General features: G+C 46.8%; 1 protein-coding gene across 1 annotated transcript in view; it reads right to left on the bottom strand.

Moving 5' to 3' along the window:
* LOC110488013 (calcium-binding mitochondrial carrier protein Aralar2-like) overlaps positions 1-15,812 on the bottom strand; it is a 122,471-nt gene that overhangs the window by 48,992 nt on the left and 57,667 nt on the right. The window contains exons 8-9 of the mRNA XM_036971473.1: positions 6,541-6,634; positions 5,212-5,296 (exon numbers count right to left, since the gene is read on the bottom strand). Coding sequence (XP_036827368.1) covers positions 5,212-5,296; positions 6,541-6,634 — 179 coding nt within the window. The remainder of the gene's footprint in view (positions 1-5,211; positions 5,297-6,540; positions 6,635-15,812) is intronic.

The following is a 15,812-nucleotide window of genomic DNA, read 5'->3' as shown; positions in this document are numbered from 1 at the left end:
CCATGTTAGTTTGTTAGAGATGTGGATACCAATGAACTTGAAGCTCTCAACCTGCTCCACAATGGCCCCGTTGATGAGAATGGGGGCGTGCTAGGTCCTCCTTTTCCTGTAGTCCATAATCACCTCCTTTGACTGGATCATGTTGATGGAGAGGTTGTTGTCCTTGCACCACACGGTTAGGTCTCTGACCTCCTCCCTATAGGCTGTCTCATTGTTGTCGGTGATCAACAAAATTAATGATGGTGTTAGAGTTGTGCCTGGCAATGGAGTCCTGAGTGAACAGGGAGTACAGGAGGGGACTGAGCACGCACCCCTGTGGGGCCCCCGTGTTGAGGATCAGCGTAACGGATGTGTTGTTACCTACCCTTACCACCTGGGGGCGGCCCGTCAGTAAGTCCAGGATCTAGTTGCAGAGGGAGGTGTTAAGTCCCAGGGTCCTTAGCTTAGTGATGAGCTTTGAGGGCACTATGGTGTTGAACCCTGAGCTGTAGTCAATGAATAGCATTCTCACATAGGTGTTCCTTTTGTCCAGGTGTGAAAGGGCAGTGTGGAGTGCAATAGAGATTGCATCATCTGTGGATCTGTTGGGGTGGTATGCAAATTGGAGTGGGTCTAGGGTTTCTGTGATAATGGTGTTGATGTGAGCCATGTCCAGCCTTTCAAAGCATTTCATGGCTACAGACGTGAGTGCTACGGGTCGGTAGTCATTTAGGCAGGATACCTTAGTGTTCTTGGGGACAGGGACTATGGTGGTCTGCTTGAAATATGTTGGTATTACAGACTCGGTCAGGGAGAGGTTGAAAATGTCAGTGAAGACACTTGCCAGTTGGTCAGTCATCTGGACCTGCAGCCTTGTGAATGTTGACCTGTTTAAAGGTCTTACTCACATTGGCTGCAGAGAGCGTGATCACACAGTCGTCCGGAACAGCTGATGCTCTCATGCATGTTTCAGTGTTACTTGCCTCGAAGTGAGCATTGAAGTTATTTAACTCGTCTGGTAGGCTTGTGTCATTAGGCAGCTCTCAGCTGTGCTTCCCTTTGTAGTCTGTAATAGTTTGCAAGCCCTGCCACATCTGACGAGCGTCAGAGCCGGTGTAGTACGATTCAATCTTACTCTTGTATTGATGCTTTGCCTGTTTGATGGTTCATCAGAGGGCATAGCAGGATTTCTTATAAGCTTCCCAGGTTAGAGTTCCATTCCTTGAAAGCAGCAGCTCTACCCTCTACCCTACCCTAGCTCAGTGTGAATGTTGCCTGTAATCCATGGCTTCTGTTTGGGGTATGTACTGTGGGGATGACGTCATCGATGCACTTGTTGATGAAGCCAGTGACTGATGTGGTGTAATCCTCAATGCCATCGGGAGAATCCTGGAACATATTCCAGTCTGTGCTAGCAAAACAGTCCTGTAGTTTAGCATCTGCTTCAGGTGACCACTTTTTTATAGACCGAGTCACTGGGGCTTCCTGCTTTGATTTTTGCTTGTAAGCAGGAATCAGGAGGATATAATTATGGTCAAATTTGCCAAATGGAGGGCGTGGGAGAGCTTTGTACACGTCTCTGTGTGTGGAGTAAAGGTGGTCTAGAGTTTTTTTCCCCTCTGACTGCACATTTAACATGTTGATAGAAATTAGGTAGAGCTGATTTAAGTTTCCCTGCATTAAAGTCTCCGGCCACTAGGAGCGCCGCCTCTGGGTGAGCGGTTTCTTGTGTGCTTATTTCCTTATACAGCTGACTGAGTGCTATATCTGAGTGATATCTAGAATATCTTCATCTAATCCGAGGTGAGTGATCGCTGTCCTGATATCCAGAAGCTCTTTGTCTAGTCTGAGGTGAGTGATCGCTGTCCTGATATCCAGAAGCTCTTTGTCTAGTCCGAGGTGAGTGATCGCTGTCCTGATATCCAGAAGCTCTTTGTCTAATCTGAGGTGAGTGATCGCTGTCCTGATATCCAGAAGCTATTTGTCTAATCCCAGGTGAGTGATCGCTGTCCTGATATCCAGAAGCTCTTTGTCTAGTCCGAGGTGAGTGATCGCTGTCCTGATATCCAGAAACTCTTTGTCTAATCCGAGGTGAGTGATCGCTGTCCTGATATCCAGAAGCTCTTTGTCTAATCCGAGGTGAGTAATCACTGTCCTGATATCCAGAAGCTCTTTGTCTAATCCGAGATGAGTGATCTCTGTTCTGATATCCAGAAGCTCTTTGTCTAATCCGAGATGAGTGATCTCTGTCCTGATATCCAGAAGCTCTTTGTCTAATCCGAGATGAGTGATCTCTGTCCTGATATCCAGAAGCTCTTTGTCTAATCCGAGATGAGTGATCTCTGTCCTGATATCCAGAAGCTCTTTTTTGCCGTAAAATACGGTTGCAGAAACATTATGTACAAAATAAGTTACAAATAACGCGAAAAAAACCATAATAGCACAATTGGTTGGGCGCCCGTAAAACTGAGGCCATTTCTCCTGGCGCCATTTTATTAAAGAACACCCTCTGTATTCTGTTAGACAGGTAACTCTTTATCCACATTATAGTAGGGGGTGTAAAGCCATAACACATACATTTTTTCAGCAACAGACTGATCGATAATGTCAAAAGCCGCACTGAAGTCTAACAAACCTTATGAATGGCACAAATACATAATCCATGTCTCAACGCTTAAAAATCCTTCTTTAACTTGTCTTCTCCCCTTGCTCTACACTGATTGAAGAGGATTTAACAAGTGACATCAATGAAGTCTAACAAAACCCTATGAATGGCACAAATACACAATCCATGTCTCAAGGATTAAAAATCCTTCTTTGTCTCTTCACCTTCATCTACACTGATTGAAGTGGATTTAACAAGTGACATCAATAAGGGATCATAGCTTTCACCTGGATTAACCTGGTCAGTCTATGTAATGGAAAGAGCAGATGTTCTTAATGTTTTGTATACTCAGTGTACACTGGAGTTGCTTACCAAGACGACATTGAATGTTTCTGTGTGGCCTAGTTACAGTTTTAAATGAAATTGTCTTGAAAATCTAGGAAAGACTTGAAAATGGCTGTCCAGCAATGAGCTTGAAGACTTTAAAAAAACAAATATGGCCAAATATTGTACAATCAAGGTGTGCAAAGCTTCCAGGGACAGATTCCAATTTAGGAAATTCCGCCTTTCTTATGCATGCCTTTCCTACACACTTCTTAGTAGTTGGTATTCAGACTTACCTTATGCAGGTGCGTAACGGGCTTTGCAAGCGAGGTTACCTTGCGCGCGCTGAATAAATGTAATTCAACCAATGAAAACCGTCCCACTTACTGGCCAACAGATTTTCTCATGGAGTTTTCATTCAATGGCGTTTTCAGTACCTTTATCTTAAGCCATCCCTTTAAATAAGGTGTAACTTTAATTATAATTTTGTCAACAGAGTCAATAGAACACATTGAGAGAAAGCGTTCAGAAAATAGGGATCAATGAAAGTATGCCATCTATGCATCTTCATCTCAGTTTCAGCACCAACTGGTAGATTTAAAAAATATTTTAGAAATATTTAGGCACATTTTAGGGCTAGGAAAGTACGTATGAATTATTTAAAAAACTGTTTTGGAGAGCCTTTAAGTACAAAATGTATTGATTAATAAAAAATACAGTGGTTTGATTCATTCTGAAAGTTGTCATATTCAAGTTCAAACCATGAAATATTGGAAGGTGAAAAAAGATGTACAATAGGGGTTGAACAGTAGTTCTATAAATCTACCCTAATCATGGAACTGTATGACAACGTTCCAGTCATCCTGAATCATGTGCCAGGCTCCAGGTTTAACCTGCTACATGTCGTCTGAGTTCCATAATGATTCAAGTAGGCTACATTATCCCAAATTAGCAGACGTAACAGAGGTTTGTGTATTTATTATTTACCCAAACGGATGATATAATTTATAATAATTGACCTAGCTCTTATCAATAGCTTTTATTCATGTATAAATGATAGGTCATGGAGAATGCTGTTATTTCTATGTGAAATTAAGTAGATGCTTTTTCCACTTGGAACCGGTAGTTTCGCCCGACCATACTCATGGTTTCCTCACGCGTAAAGGTGGTGGAATTAAGTTAAGGTCAGAATATGGCTGATCTGTAGACACACCTCCCCCAAACCTTCATTTCTGAGATCTCCACCCTAAACAAATAGTGGGTGAATAGCATTCTATTCTCATGCTTAAGTTCCACGTCAGAATACGCATATAGAGAAAACTGCATAAAAAAGCAATCGGGGCCTTAGAGACTTACCCAAAAGACTCATAGCTGTAATCGCTGCCAAAGGTGATTCTAACACGTATTGACTCACGGGGTTGAATACTTATCTAATCAAGATATATTAAGTGTTTTATTTTAGAATTTTTCTTACACTTTGACATTACAGAGCATTTTGTGTACATAAAAATAAAATACAAAAACAAAGTCCATTTTTATCCCAATTTGTAACACAACAAAATGTGGAAAAAGTCAAGGGATGTGAATACTTTTTGAAGGCACTGTAACCTATTTAAACGGCTGGAGTTAGTCTTAAATTAACAAGGTTTTAACATTTTTTTGACAAAGATACAGTATACTGTCATAGAGAGGTTTCTGATATCTAATTGTATTTCTTTCTCTGGAGAGATCCAAACAAAGACACACTTTTAGAAGTTATGTTCTCCTTGGCATTTAGTTCAATGGCTGTCATTTGAGAATCTGACACAAACAGAGCAAGTGTGCTGGAAATCGGACTGGTATGTGGGGATTTAGAAAGATTCTATTTTTTCTTTAGTTTCTTATGTTTCATGTTGGATAAGTCTGTCCTAGAGTATTGCTCATATATATTCAGTAATGGAAGTAATCATAGAAAGACCCAACATCACCAGTGAACTTTTGCTCTGACCATTACCAGGACATGTTTCTAGACTACAGTTGGAGAATATCTATGGCCGGGATTCAATCCAAGTTGCTCTATAGTGCAGGCCACTAAACAGCCGACAATGCACCTTTTAAAGGCATTTGCACAGATTGCATTCATGGCAAACGCTTCGCAAGCCGGCTCAACTGTAAATTACCTTTAAAAGTATGTTATAGTCCACTGCGCTACAGAGCTTTGAATTGAATCGCAGCCTATATCTCTGAAGCTGAAAAAGATGCTAAAACATTCAGCAAGTGTTCTTTTCTGTCATTTTTTCCTTCTTTCTCTCTTTTTCTTTTACCTGTCTCTGGACCTCCACCAGGTTGTATGGGAGGGCCCCTTCCTCTAATGGAGCAATCCTGTCAATGTCCACCAGACCAACACGGCTGGAAGAGAGGAGGAGAGAGGGAAAAGTTTCAAACGGTTCTACCATTTAAATGCTTCTGACATTTTCCTTCTGACCCCTGGTAAGATTTTCAACGATACTTGATATTCAATAATATCAATGACCAGCTACATCCCTCTCCCTCATTCTCTCTTTCCCTCGCTGCATCCAAACAAAACAAAACATTTGTCCGTGATTCCGGGGACCTCACCAACTCTGTGCATGCGCCCCAGCGTCCACATAACATCTCTGTGACGTTCCCAGATTTGGGAGCAGCTCAATCCCCTCCGATTATTGGGAACAATTATCTCCTGCATCTCCAATCAGAGGCTGGGGAGACTATTAAAGTATCCCATTGCCCAGAAATAATAATCAGGTGCTCAGAGAGGGCACAAATTACTGGCACTCTACGCCGCCGGTCGACCCTATGGAGCAAGAGACATGGGAACGTGAGCTGTGTACAGTTAGATGAACGGCTGGCGTTCCCCTTCCCCTGTGGACTCCTCTTCCCCTGTGGACTCCCCTTCCCCTGTGGACTCCTCTTCCCCTGTGGATTCCCCTTCCCCTGTGGACTCCCCTTCCCCTGTGGACTCCCCTTCCCCTGTGGACTCCCCTTCCCCTGTGGACTCCCCTTCCCCTGTGGACTCCTTTTCCCCTGTGGACTCCTCTTCTCCTGTGGACTCCCCTTCCCCTGTGGACTCCCCTTCCCCTGTGTGTGTGTATGCTCTTGTGTATGTGTCTCCTCTTCCTCAGACAAATGCTGAGTTTTGAAGGCTTATTTGAGTGAAATGGGATTCAGAAGATTCATGCCTGGCTCATTTGATCAGGCTGCAGTGAAAGCAGACATTTTGGAAGAAGAACGACCGGGTATGACGAGCTCCAGTGATCCAATGACAACCACATGGATAAATGGGACAGCCTATTGAGACCCAATAAACTGAAAACTAGTATTAACTACAACAGTACATGCTAATGTGGAAATGCAATGAGAGGAATGGATTACACTATGCAGTATCAATGACTGTGGGAAAATGTTTCCCTTAATATGAAGCTTCATTCAACATTGCTGGAATTCAATGATTTAAAACTGAGGTTGAGAGGGCTTATCATGTATGATCTGTTTTGCATAATTATGTATCTTGAACGCAACTGTAATTAAGCTATTAAACTGAATAGGGCTATCTATTTGAGGCCTAGCCTTGTCATCTGTGTGTGTATGTGTGTGTGGGGGTGTGTGTGACTCACCCCCGGGATTCAGAGAGGTCGGCCAGTTGGAACAGGATGTCCACCTCCATCGGAGTCACCTGACCAAACCTCTGGGACGCAATGATGAACTCCTCTGTTACAGAAGAGAAGGAGAGGAGAGGAAGAGACGAAGAGGAGAGCAGAGGAGAGGAGAGGAGAGGAGAGGAGAGGAGAGGAGAGGAGAGGAGAGGAGAGGAGAGGAGAGGAGAGGAGAGGAGAGGAGAGGAGAGGAGAGGAGAGGAGAGGAGAGGAAAGAAGGGCAGACAAAGAGGAGAGAAGAGGAGAGGAAATGAGAGGAGAGGAAAGAAGAGCAGACAAAGAGGAGAGAAGAGGAGAGGAAATGAGAGGAGAGGAAAGAGGAACAGACAAAGAGGAGAGGAGAGGAGAGGAAATGAGAGGAGAGGAAAGAGGAGCAGACAAAGAGGAGAGGAGAGGAAATGAGAGGAGAGAAGAGGAGAGGAAAGAAGGGCAGACGACAAAGAGGAGAGAAGAGGAGAGGAAATGAGAGGAGAGGAAAGAGGAGCAGACAAAGAGGAGAGAAGAGGAGAGGAAATGAGAGGAGAGGAAAGAGGAGCAGACAAAGAGGAGAGGAGAGGAAATGAGAGGAGAGGAAAGAGGAACAGACAAAGAGGAGAGGAGAGGAAATGAGAGGAGAGAAGAGGAGTGTGACGGATACTCCCACTTTATTTATCTTTGATTTATACAGGTGATCCCAGTTGAGAATAAAATCTCTCTTTCCCACAAGTCCAACATCCTATACACAAATACAGTGTTTGAGATAATCCCCTTAAATTAGTTCCCACATGTATTTCCTGTTTACAAAACCTTATTGAATTGACTTAATCTGTTCTTTAGACAGACAGACAGTGTACAGTAGGGGAAGTGTTAGGTACATAATGAACAGGTTGATAACTGGGTTGGGTTACATCCCAAATGGCATTCTATTTCCCTATTTAGTGCACTACTTTTGACCAGGGCCCAGGCTCTGGGTGGCATTTGGGACTCAGCCATGGCTGACTTACAGTGTGATTTCTATAGCTCTGGTATCTGGTATTGAGTGACCATCTTATTCAAAGAGCCAGGACACTGTGTGTGCCTGAACAAAGTGAGGTCAAAATCAAAAGTAACAGTCATTATCTGGCGTGACCACCAGCTCCTCCTCATGGACTGCACCAGATTTGCCAGTACTTGCTGTGAGATGTTACCCCACTCTTCCACCAAGGCACCTGCAAGTTCCCGGACATTTCTGGGGAGAAAGGCCCTAGCCCTCACCCTCCAATCCAACAGGTCCCAGACGTGCTCAATAGGATTGAGATCTGGGCTCTTCGCTGGCCATGGCCAAACACTGACATTCTTGTCTTGCAGGAAATAACGCACAGAACAAGTAGTTTGGCTGGTGGGTCATGTCAGGATGAGCCTGCAGGAAGGGTACCACATGAGGGAGGAGGATGTCTCCCCTGTAACGCACAGCGTTGAGATTGACTGCAATGACAACAAGCTCAGTCCGATGATGCTGTGACACACCGCCCCAGACCATGACGGACTCTCCACCTCAAAATTGATCACGCTTCAGAGTACAGGTCTTGGTGTAAAGCTCATTCCTTTAACGATAAACGCAAATCTGACCATCACCCCTGAAAACCGCGACTCGTCAGTGAAGAGCACTTTTTGCCAGTCCTGTCTGGTCCAGCGACGGTGGGTTTGTGCCCATAGGCGACGTTGTTGCCGGTGATGTCTGGTGAGGATCTGCCTTACAACAGGCCTACAAACACTCAGTCCAGCCTCTCTCAGCCTATTGCGGACAGTCTGAGCACTGATGGAGGGATGGTGTGTTCCTGGTGTAACTCAGGCAGTTGTTGTTGCCATATTTTACCTGTCCCGCAGGTGTGATGTTCGGATGTACCGATCCTGTGCAGGAGTTGTTAAACGTGGTCTGCCACTGCGAGGACAATCAGCTGTCCGTCCTGTCTCCCTGTAGTGCTGTCTTAGGCGTCTCACAGTGCGGACATTGCAGTTTATTGCCCTGGCCACATCTGCAGTCCTCATGCCTCCTTGCATCATGCCTAAGGCACGTTCACGCAGATGAGCAGGGACCCTGGGCATCTTTCTTTTGGATTTTTTCAGAGTCAGTAGAAAGGCCTCTTTAGTGTCCTAGGTTTACATAACTGTGACCTTAATTGCCTACCGTCTATAAGCTGTTAGTGTCTTAACGACCGTTCCACAGGTGCATGTTCATTAATTGTTTATGGTTAATTGAACAAGCATGGGAAACAGTGTTAAACCCATTACAATGAAGATGTGTGAAGTTATTTGGATTTTTACGAATTATCTTTGAATGACAGGGTCCTGAAAAAGGGACATTTATTTTTAGAGTTTATATATTCAGTAGAGCATAGATCAGATAGCTCAGTTTACTCCCAGACATCATGTTACGGTGCGTGAATGAGGACCCAAAAGCGAATTAACAAACAGAGTTTCTTTAATGACGAAACATACGTAGGCTCAGATGGACAGGCAGATTCCGACAGGACAGGACAAGGTTAGATGAACAGGCAGATTCCGACAGGACAGGACAAGGTTGCAGCAAACACGACGATAGTCTGGTTCAGGCATGAGTAACACAAACGAGAATCCGACAAAGACAGGAACAAAAACAGAGAGAGATATAGAGGACTAATCAGAGGGAAAAAGGGAACAGGTGGGAAAAGGGGTGACGAGGTAGTTAGGAGGAGACAAGGAACAGCTGGGGGAAAGAGGGGGAGAAACGGTAACCTAATAACGACCAGCAGAGGGAGACAGGGTGAAGGGAAAGGACAGAAACAAGACACAACATGACAATGCATGACAGTACCCCCCCACTCACCGAGCGCCTCCTGGCGCACTCGAGGAGGAAACCTGGCGGCAACGGAGGAAATCATCGATCAGCGCACGGTCCAGCACGTCCCGAGAGGGAACCCAACTCCTCTCCTCAGGACCGTACCCCTCCCAATCTACTAGGTACTGATGACCACGGCCCCGAGGACGCAAGTCCAAAATCCTACGGACCCTGTAGATGGGTGCGCCCTCGACAAGGATGGGGGGGGGGGGAAGACGAGCGGGGGCGCGAAGAACGGGCTTGACACAGGAGACATGGAAGACCGGGTGGACGCGACGAAGATATCGCGGAAGAAGAAGTCGCACTGCGACAGGATTAATGATCCGAGAAATACGGAACGGACCAATGAACCGCGGGGTCAACTTGCGAGAAGCGGTCTTAAGGGGAAGGTTCTGAGTGGAGAGCCAAACTCTCTGACCGCGACAATATCTAGGACTCTTAGTTCTACGCTTATTAGCAGCTCTCACAGTCTGCGCCCTATAACGGCAAAGTGCAGACCTGACCCTCTTCCAGGTGCGCTCGCAACGTTGGACAAAAGCCTGAGCGGAGGGGACGCTGGACTCTGCGAACTGAGATGAGAACAGCGGAGGCTGGTACCCGAGGCTACTCTGAAAAGGAGATAGCCCGGTCGCAGACGAAGGAAGCGAGTTGTGGGCGTATTCTGCCCAGGGGAGCTGTTCTGACCAAGACGCAGGGTTGCGAAAAGAAAGACTGCGTAAGATGCGACCAATAGTCTGATTGGCCCGTTCTGCTTGACCGTTAGACTGGGGGTGAAAGCCGGAAGAGAGACTGACGGAAGCCCCAATCAAACGGCAAAACTCCCTCCAAAATTGAGACGTGAATTGCGGACCTCTGTCCGAAACGACGTCTGACGGAAGGCCATGAATTCTGAAAACATTCTCGATGATGATTTGTGCCGTCTCTTTAGCAGAAGGAAGCTTAGCAAGGAGAATAAAATGAGCCGCCTTAGAGAACCTGTCGACAACCGTAAGAATAACAGTCTTCCCCGCTGACGAAGGCAGTCCGGTGACAAAATCTAAGAAGATGTGAGACCACGGTCGAGAGGGAATGGGAAGCGGCCTGAGACGGCCGGCAGGAGGGGAGTTACCGGACTTAGTCTGCGCGCAGACCGAACAAGCAGCCACGAAGCGACGCGTGTCATGCTCCCGGGTGGGCCACCAAAAACGCTGGCGAATGGAAGCAAGCGTACCCCGAACGCCAGGATGGCCGGCTAACTTGGCAGAGTGAGCCCACTGAAGAACGGCCAGACGAGTAGGAACGGGAACGAAAAGAAGGTTCCTAGGACAAGCGCGCGGCGACGGAGTTTGAGTGAGTGCTTGCTTTACCTGCCTCTCAATTCCCCAGACAGTCAACCCGACAACACGCCCCTCAGGGAGAATCCCCTCGGGGTCAGTGGAGGCTACTGAAGAACTGAAGAGACGAGATAAAGCATCAGGCTTGGTGTTCTTAGAGCCCGGACGATAAGAAATCACGAACTCGAAACGAGCGAAAAACAGAGCCCAGCGCGCCTGACGCGCATTAAGTCGTTTGGCAGAACGGATGTACTCAAGGTTCCTATGGTCAGTCCAAACGACAAAAGGAACGGTCGCCCCCTCCAACCACTGTCGCCATTCGCCTAGGGCTAAGCGGATGGCGAGCAGTTCGCGGTTTCCCACATCATAGTTACGTTCCGACGGCGACAGGCGATGAGAAAAATACGCGCAAGGGTGGACCTTGTCGTCAGAGAGGGAGCGCTGAGAAAGAATGGCTCCCACGCCCACCTCTGACGCGTCAACCTCGACAACGAACTGTCTAGTGACGTCAGGTGTAACAAGGATAGGTGCGGATGTAAAACGATTCTTGAGGAGATCAAAAGCTCCCTGGGCGGAAACGGACCACTTAAAGCACGTCTTGACAGAAGTAAGGGCTGTGAGAGGAGCTGCCACCTGACCGAAATTACGGATGAAACGACGATAGAAGTTCGCGAAGCCGAGAAAGCGCTGCAGCTCGACGCGTGACTTAGGGACGGGCCAATCAATGACAGCTTGGACCTTAGCGGGATCCATCTTAATGCCTTCAGCGGAAATAACAGAACCGAGAAATGTGACGGAGGAGGCATGAAAAGAGCACTTCTCAGCCTTCACAAAAAGACAATTCTCTAAAAGGCGCTGGAGGACACGTCGAACGTGCTGAACATGAATCTGGAGTGACGGTGAAAAAATCAGGATATCGTCAAGGTAAACGAAAACAAAGATGTTCAGCATGTCTCTCAGGACATCATTGACTAATGCCTGAAAGACAGCTGGAGCGTTAGCGAGGCCGAAAGGAAGAACCCGGTATTCAAAGTGCCCTAACGGAGTGTTAAACGCCGTCTTCCACTCGTCCCCCTCCTTGATGCGCACGAGATGGTAAGCGTTACGAAGGTCCAACTTAGTGAAAAACCTGGCTCCCTGCAGGATCTCGAAGGCTGAAGACATAAGAGGAAGCGGATAACGATTCTTCACTGTTATGTCATTCAGCCCTCGATAATCTATGCAGGGGCGCAGGGACCCGTCCTTCTTCTTAACAAAAAAAAACCCCGCTCCGGCGGGAGAGGAGGAGGGGACTATGGTACCGGCGGCAAGAGCTACAGACAAATAATCTTCGAGAGCCTTACGTTCGGGAGCCGACAGAGAGTATAGTCTACCCCGGGGGGGAGTGGTTCCCGGAAGGAGATCAATACTACAATCATACGACCGGTGTGGGGGAAGAGAGGTGGCCCTGGACCGACTGAACACCGTGCGCAGATCGTGATATTCCTCCGGCACCCCTGTCAAATCACCAGGCTCCTCCTGTGAAGAAGAGACAGAGGAAACAGGAGGGATAGCAGACATTAAACATTTCACATGACAAGAGACGTTCCAGGAGAGGATAGAATTACTAGACCAATTAATGGAAGGATTATGACAAACTAGCCAGGGATGGCCCAAAACAACAGGTGTAAAAGGTGAACGAAAAATTAAAAAAGAAATGGTTTCGCTATGATTACCAGAAACAGTGAGGGTTAAAGGTAGCGTCTCACGCTGAATCCTGGGGAGAGGACTACCATCCAGGGCGAACAAGGCCGTGGACTCCCTTAACTGTCTGAGAGGAATGTCATGTTCCCGAGCCCAGGTCTCGTCCATAAAACAGCCCTCCGCCCCAGAGTCTATCAAGGCACTGCAGGAAGCTGACGAACCGGTCCAGCGTAGATGGACCGACAAGGTAGTGCAGGATCTTGAAGGAGAGACAGGAGTAGTAGCGCTCACCAGTAGCCCTCCGCTTACTGATGAGCTCTGGCTTTTACTGGACATGAAGTGACAAAATGACCAGCGGAACCGCAATAGAGACAGAGGCGGTTGGTGATTCTCCGTTCCCTCTCTTTAGTCGAGATGCGGATACCTCCCAGCTGCATAGGCTCAGCACCCGAGCCGGCAGAGGAAGATGGTAGTGATGCGGAGAGGGGGGCAACGGAGAACGCGAGCTCCTTTCCACGAGCTCGGTGACGAAGATCAACCCGTCGCTCAATGCGAATAGCGAGTTCAATCAAGGAATCCACGCTGGAAGGAACCTCCCGGGAGAGAATCTCATCCTTTACCTCTGCGCGGAGACCCTCCAGAAAACGAGCGAGCAAGGCCGGCTCGTTCCAGCCACTGGAGGCAGCAAGAGTGCGAAACTCAATAGAGTAGTCTGTTATGGATCGATTACCTTGACATAGGGAAGACAGGGCCCTGGAAGCCTCCTCCCCAAAAACAGATCGATCAAAAACCCGTATCATCTCCTCCTTAAAGTCCTGATACTGGTTAGTACACTCAGCCCTTGCCTCCCAGATTGCCGTGCCCCACTCACGAGCCCGTCCAGTAAGGAGAGATATGACGTAGGCGACACGAGCAGTGCTCCTGGAGTAAGTGTTGGGCTGGAGAGAAAACACAATATCACACTGGGTGAGGAACGAGCGGCATTCAGTGGGCTCCCCAGAGTAACACGGCGGGTTATTGATTCTGGGCTCCGGAGATTCGAAAGCCCTGGAAGTGGCCGGTGGATCGAGGCGGAGATGGTGAACCTGTTCTGTGAGGTTGGAGACTTGGGTGGCCAGGGTCTCAACGGCATGTCGAGCGGCAGACAATTCCTGCTCGTGTCTGCCTAGCATCGCTCCCTGGATCTCGACGGCTGAGTGGAGAGGATCCGAAGTCGCTGGGTCCATTCTTGGTCGGATTCTTCTGTTACGGTGCGTGAATGAGGACCCAAAAGCGAATTAACAAACAGAGTTTCTTTAATGACGAAACATACGTAGGCTCAGATGGACAGGCAGATTCCGACAGGACAGGACAAGGTTAGATGAACAGGCAGATTCCGACAGGACAGGACAAGGTTGCAGCAAACACGACGATAGTCTGGTTCAGGCATGAGTAACACAAACGAGAATCCGACAAAGACAGGAACAAAAACAGAGAGAGATATAGAGGACTAATCAGAGGGAAAAAGGGAACAGGTGGGAAAAGGGGTGACGAGGTAGTTAGGAGGAGACAAGGAACGGCTGGGGGAAAGAGGGGGAGAAACGGTAACCTAATAACGACCAGCAGAGGGAGACAGGGTGAAGGGAAAGGACAGAAACAAGACACAACATGACAATGCATGACACATCAACTCACTCTCAGTTTATATACAAAGATCATCTGACAGTCTATACACAAAGATCATCTGACTGTCTATACAGAAAGATCATCTGACAGTCTATACAGAAAGACCATCTGACTGTCTATACAGAAAGATCATCTGACAGTCTATACAGAAACATCATCTGACAGTCTATACAGAAAGACCATCTGACAGTCTATACAGAAAGATCATCTGACAGTCTATACAGAAAGATCATCTGACTGTCTATACAGAAAGATCATCTGACTGTCTATACACAAATATCATCTGACAATCTATACACAAAGATCATCTGACAGTCTATACACAAAGATCATCTGACAGTCTATACACAAAGATCATCTGACAGTCTATACACAAAGATCTACACTACAGTTCATACGTTTGGGGTCACTTCAAAATGTCCTTGTTTTTTAAAGAAAAGCTAATTTTTTGTCCATAAAAATAACATTAAATTGATCAGAAATACAGTGTAGACATTGTTAATGTTGTAAATGACTGTTGTAGCTGGAAACGGCTGATTTTTAATGGAATATCTACATAGGTGTACAGAGGCCCATTATCAGCAACCATCACTCCTGTGTTCCAATGGCACGTTGTGTTAGCTAATCCAAGATAATCATTTTAAAAGGCTAATTAATCATTAGAGAACTATTTAGCAATTATGTTAGCACAGCTGAAAACTGTTGTTCTGATTAAAGAAGCAATAAAACTGGCCTTCTTCAGACTAGTTGAGTATCTGGAGCATCAGCATTTGTGGGTTCGATTACCGGCTCAAAATGGCCAGAAACAAAGGACTTTCTTCTGAAACTCGTCAGTTGTTGTTCTAAGAAATGAAGTCTACTCCATACGAGAAATTGCCAAGAAACTGAAGCTCTTGTACAACACTGTGTACTACTCCCTTCCCAGAACAGCGCAAACTGACTCTAACCAGAATAGAAAGAGGAGTGGGAGGCCCCGGTGCACAACTGAGCAAGAGGACAAGTACATTAGAGTGTCTAGTTTGAGAAACAGATACCTCACAAGTCCTCAACTGGCAACTTCATTAAATAGTACCCGCAAAACCCGCAGTACCAGTCTCCACGTCAATAGTGAGGAGGCCGACTCTGGGATGCTGGCCTTCTAGGCAGAGTTCCTCTGTCCAGTGTCTGTGTTCTTGTGCCCATCTTAATCTTTTCTTTTTAGTGGCCAGTCTGAGATATGGCTTTTTCTTTGCAACTCTGCCTAGAAGGCCACCATCCCGGAGTCGCCTCTTCACCGTTGATGTTGAGACTGGTGTTTTGTGGGACTCAGCAGTTCCACATCACTATAACATCCCTTACAGTTGTCCGGGGCAGTTCTAGCAGGACAGAAATTTGACAAACTGAGTTGTTGGAAATGTGGCATCCTATGACAGTGTCACACCATTCTACTGCCAATGTTTGTCTATGGAGATGGTATTGCTGTGTGCTTGATCCTATACACCTGTCAGCAACAGGTGTTGCTGAATCCACTAATTTGAAGGGGTGTTCACATACTCTTGCATATATTGTGTATATTCCATGTAGCAGACCACAGAACGAGTTGCATTCATTTCATTGAAGTGAATGTTGTAATCAGCCCTGCCCTAAGAAATGAGGGCGTGGAGGCGGTAACCACAGCGATGACGTTCCAAATCTAAACAGTGGCCCCGCCTCACATACGGAATCAATCAGGCCGGTTGGTGGGGGTCACAGAGGGT

Source organism: Oncorhynchus mykiss, chromosome 32, assembly GCF_013265735.2.
Source record: "Oncorhynchus mykiss isolate Arlee chromosome 32, USDA_OmykA_1.1, whole genome shotgun sequence".
Classification (NCBI taxonomy): domain Eukaryota; kingdom Metazoa; phylum Chordata; class Actinopteri; order Salmoniformes; family Salmonidae; genus Oncorhynchus; species Oncorhynchus mykiss.
Note: the sequence above shows the minus strand (reverse complement) of the source record. Positions and strands in the feature narration are given on the sequence as shown.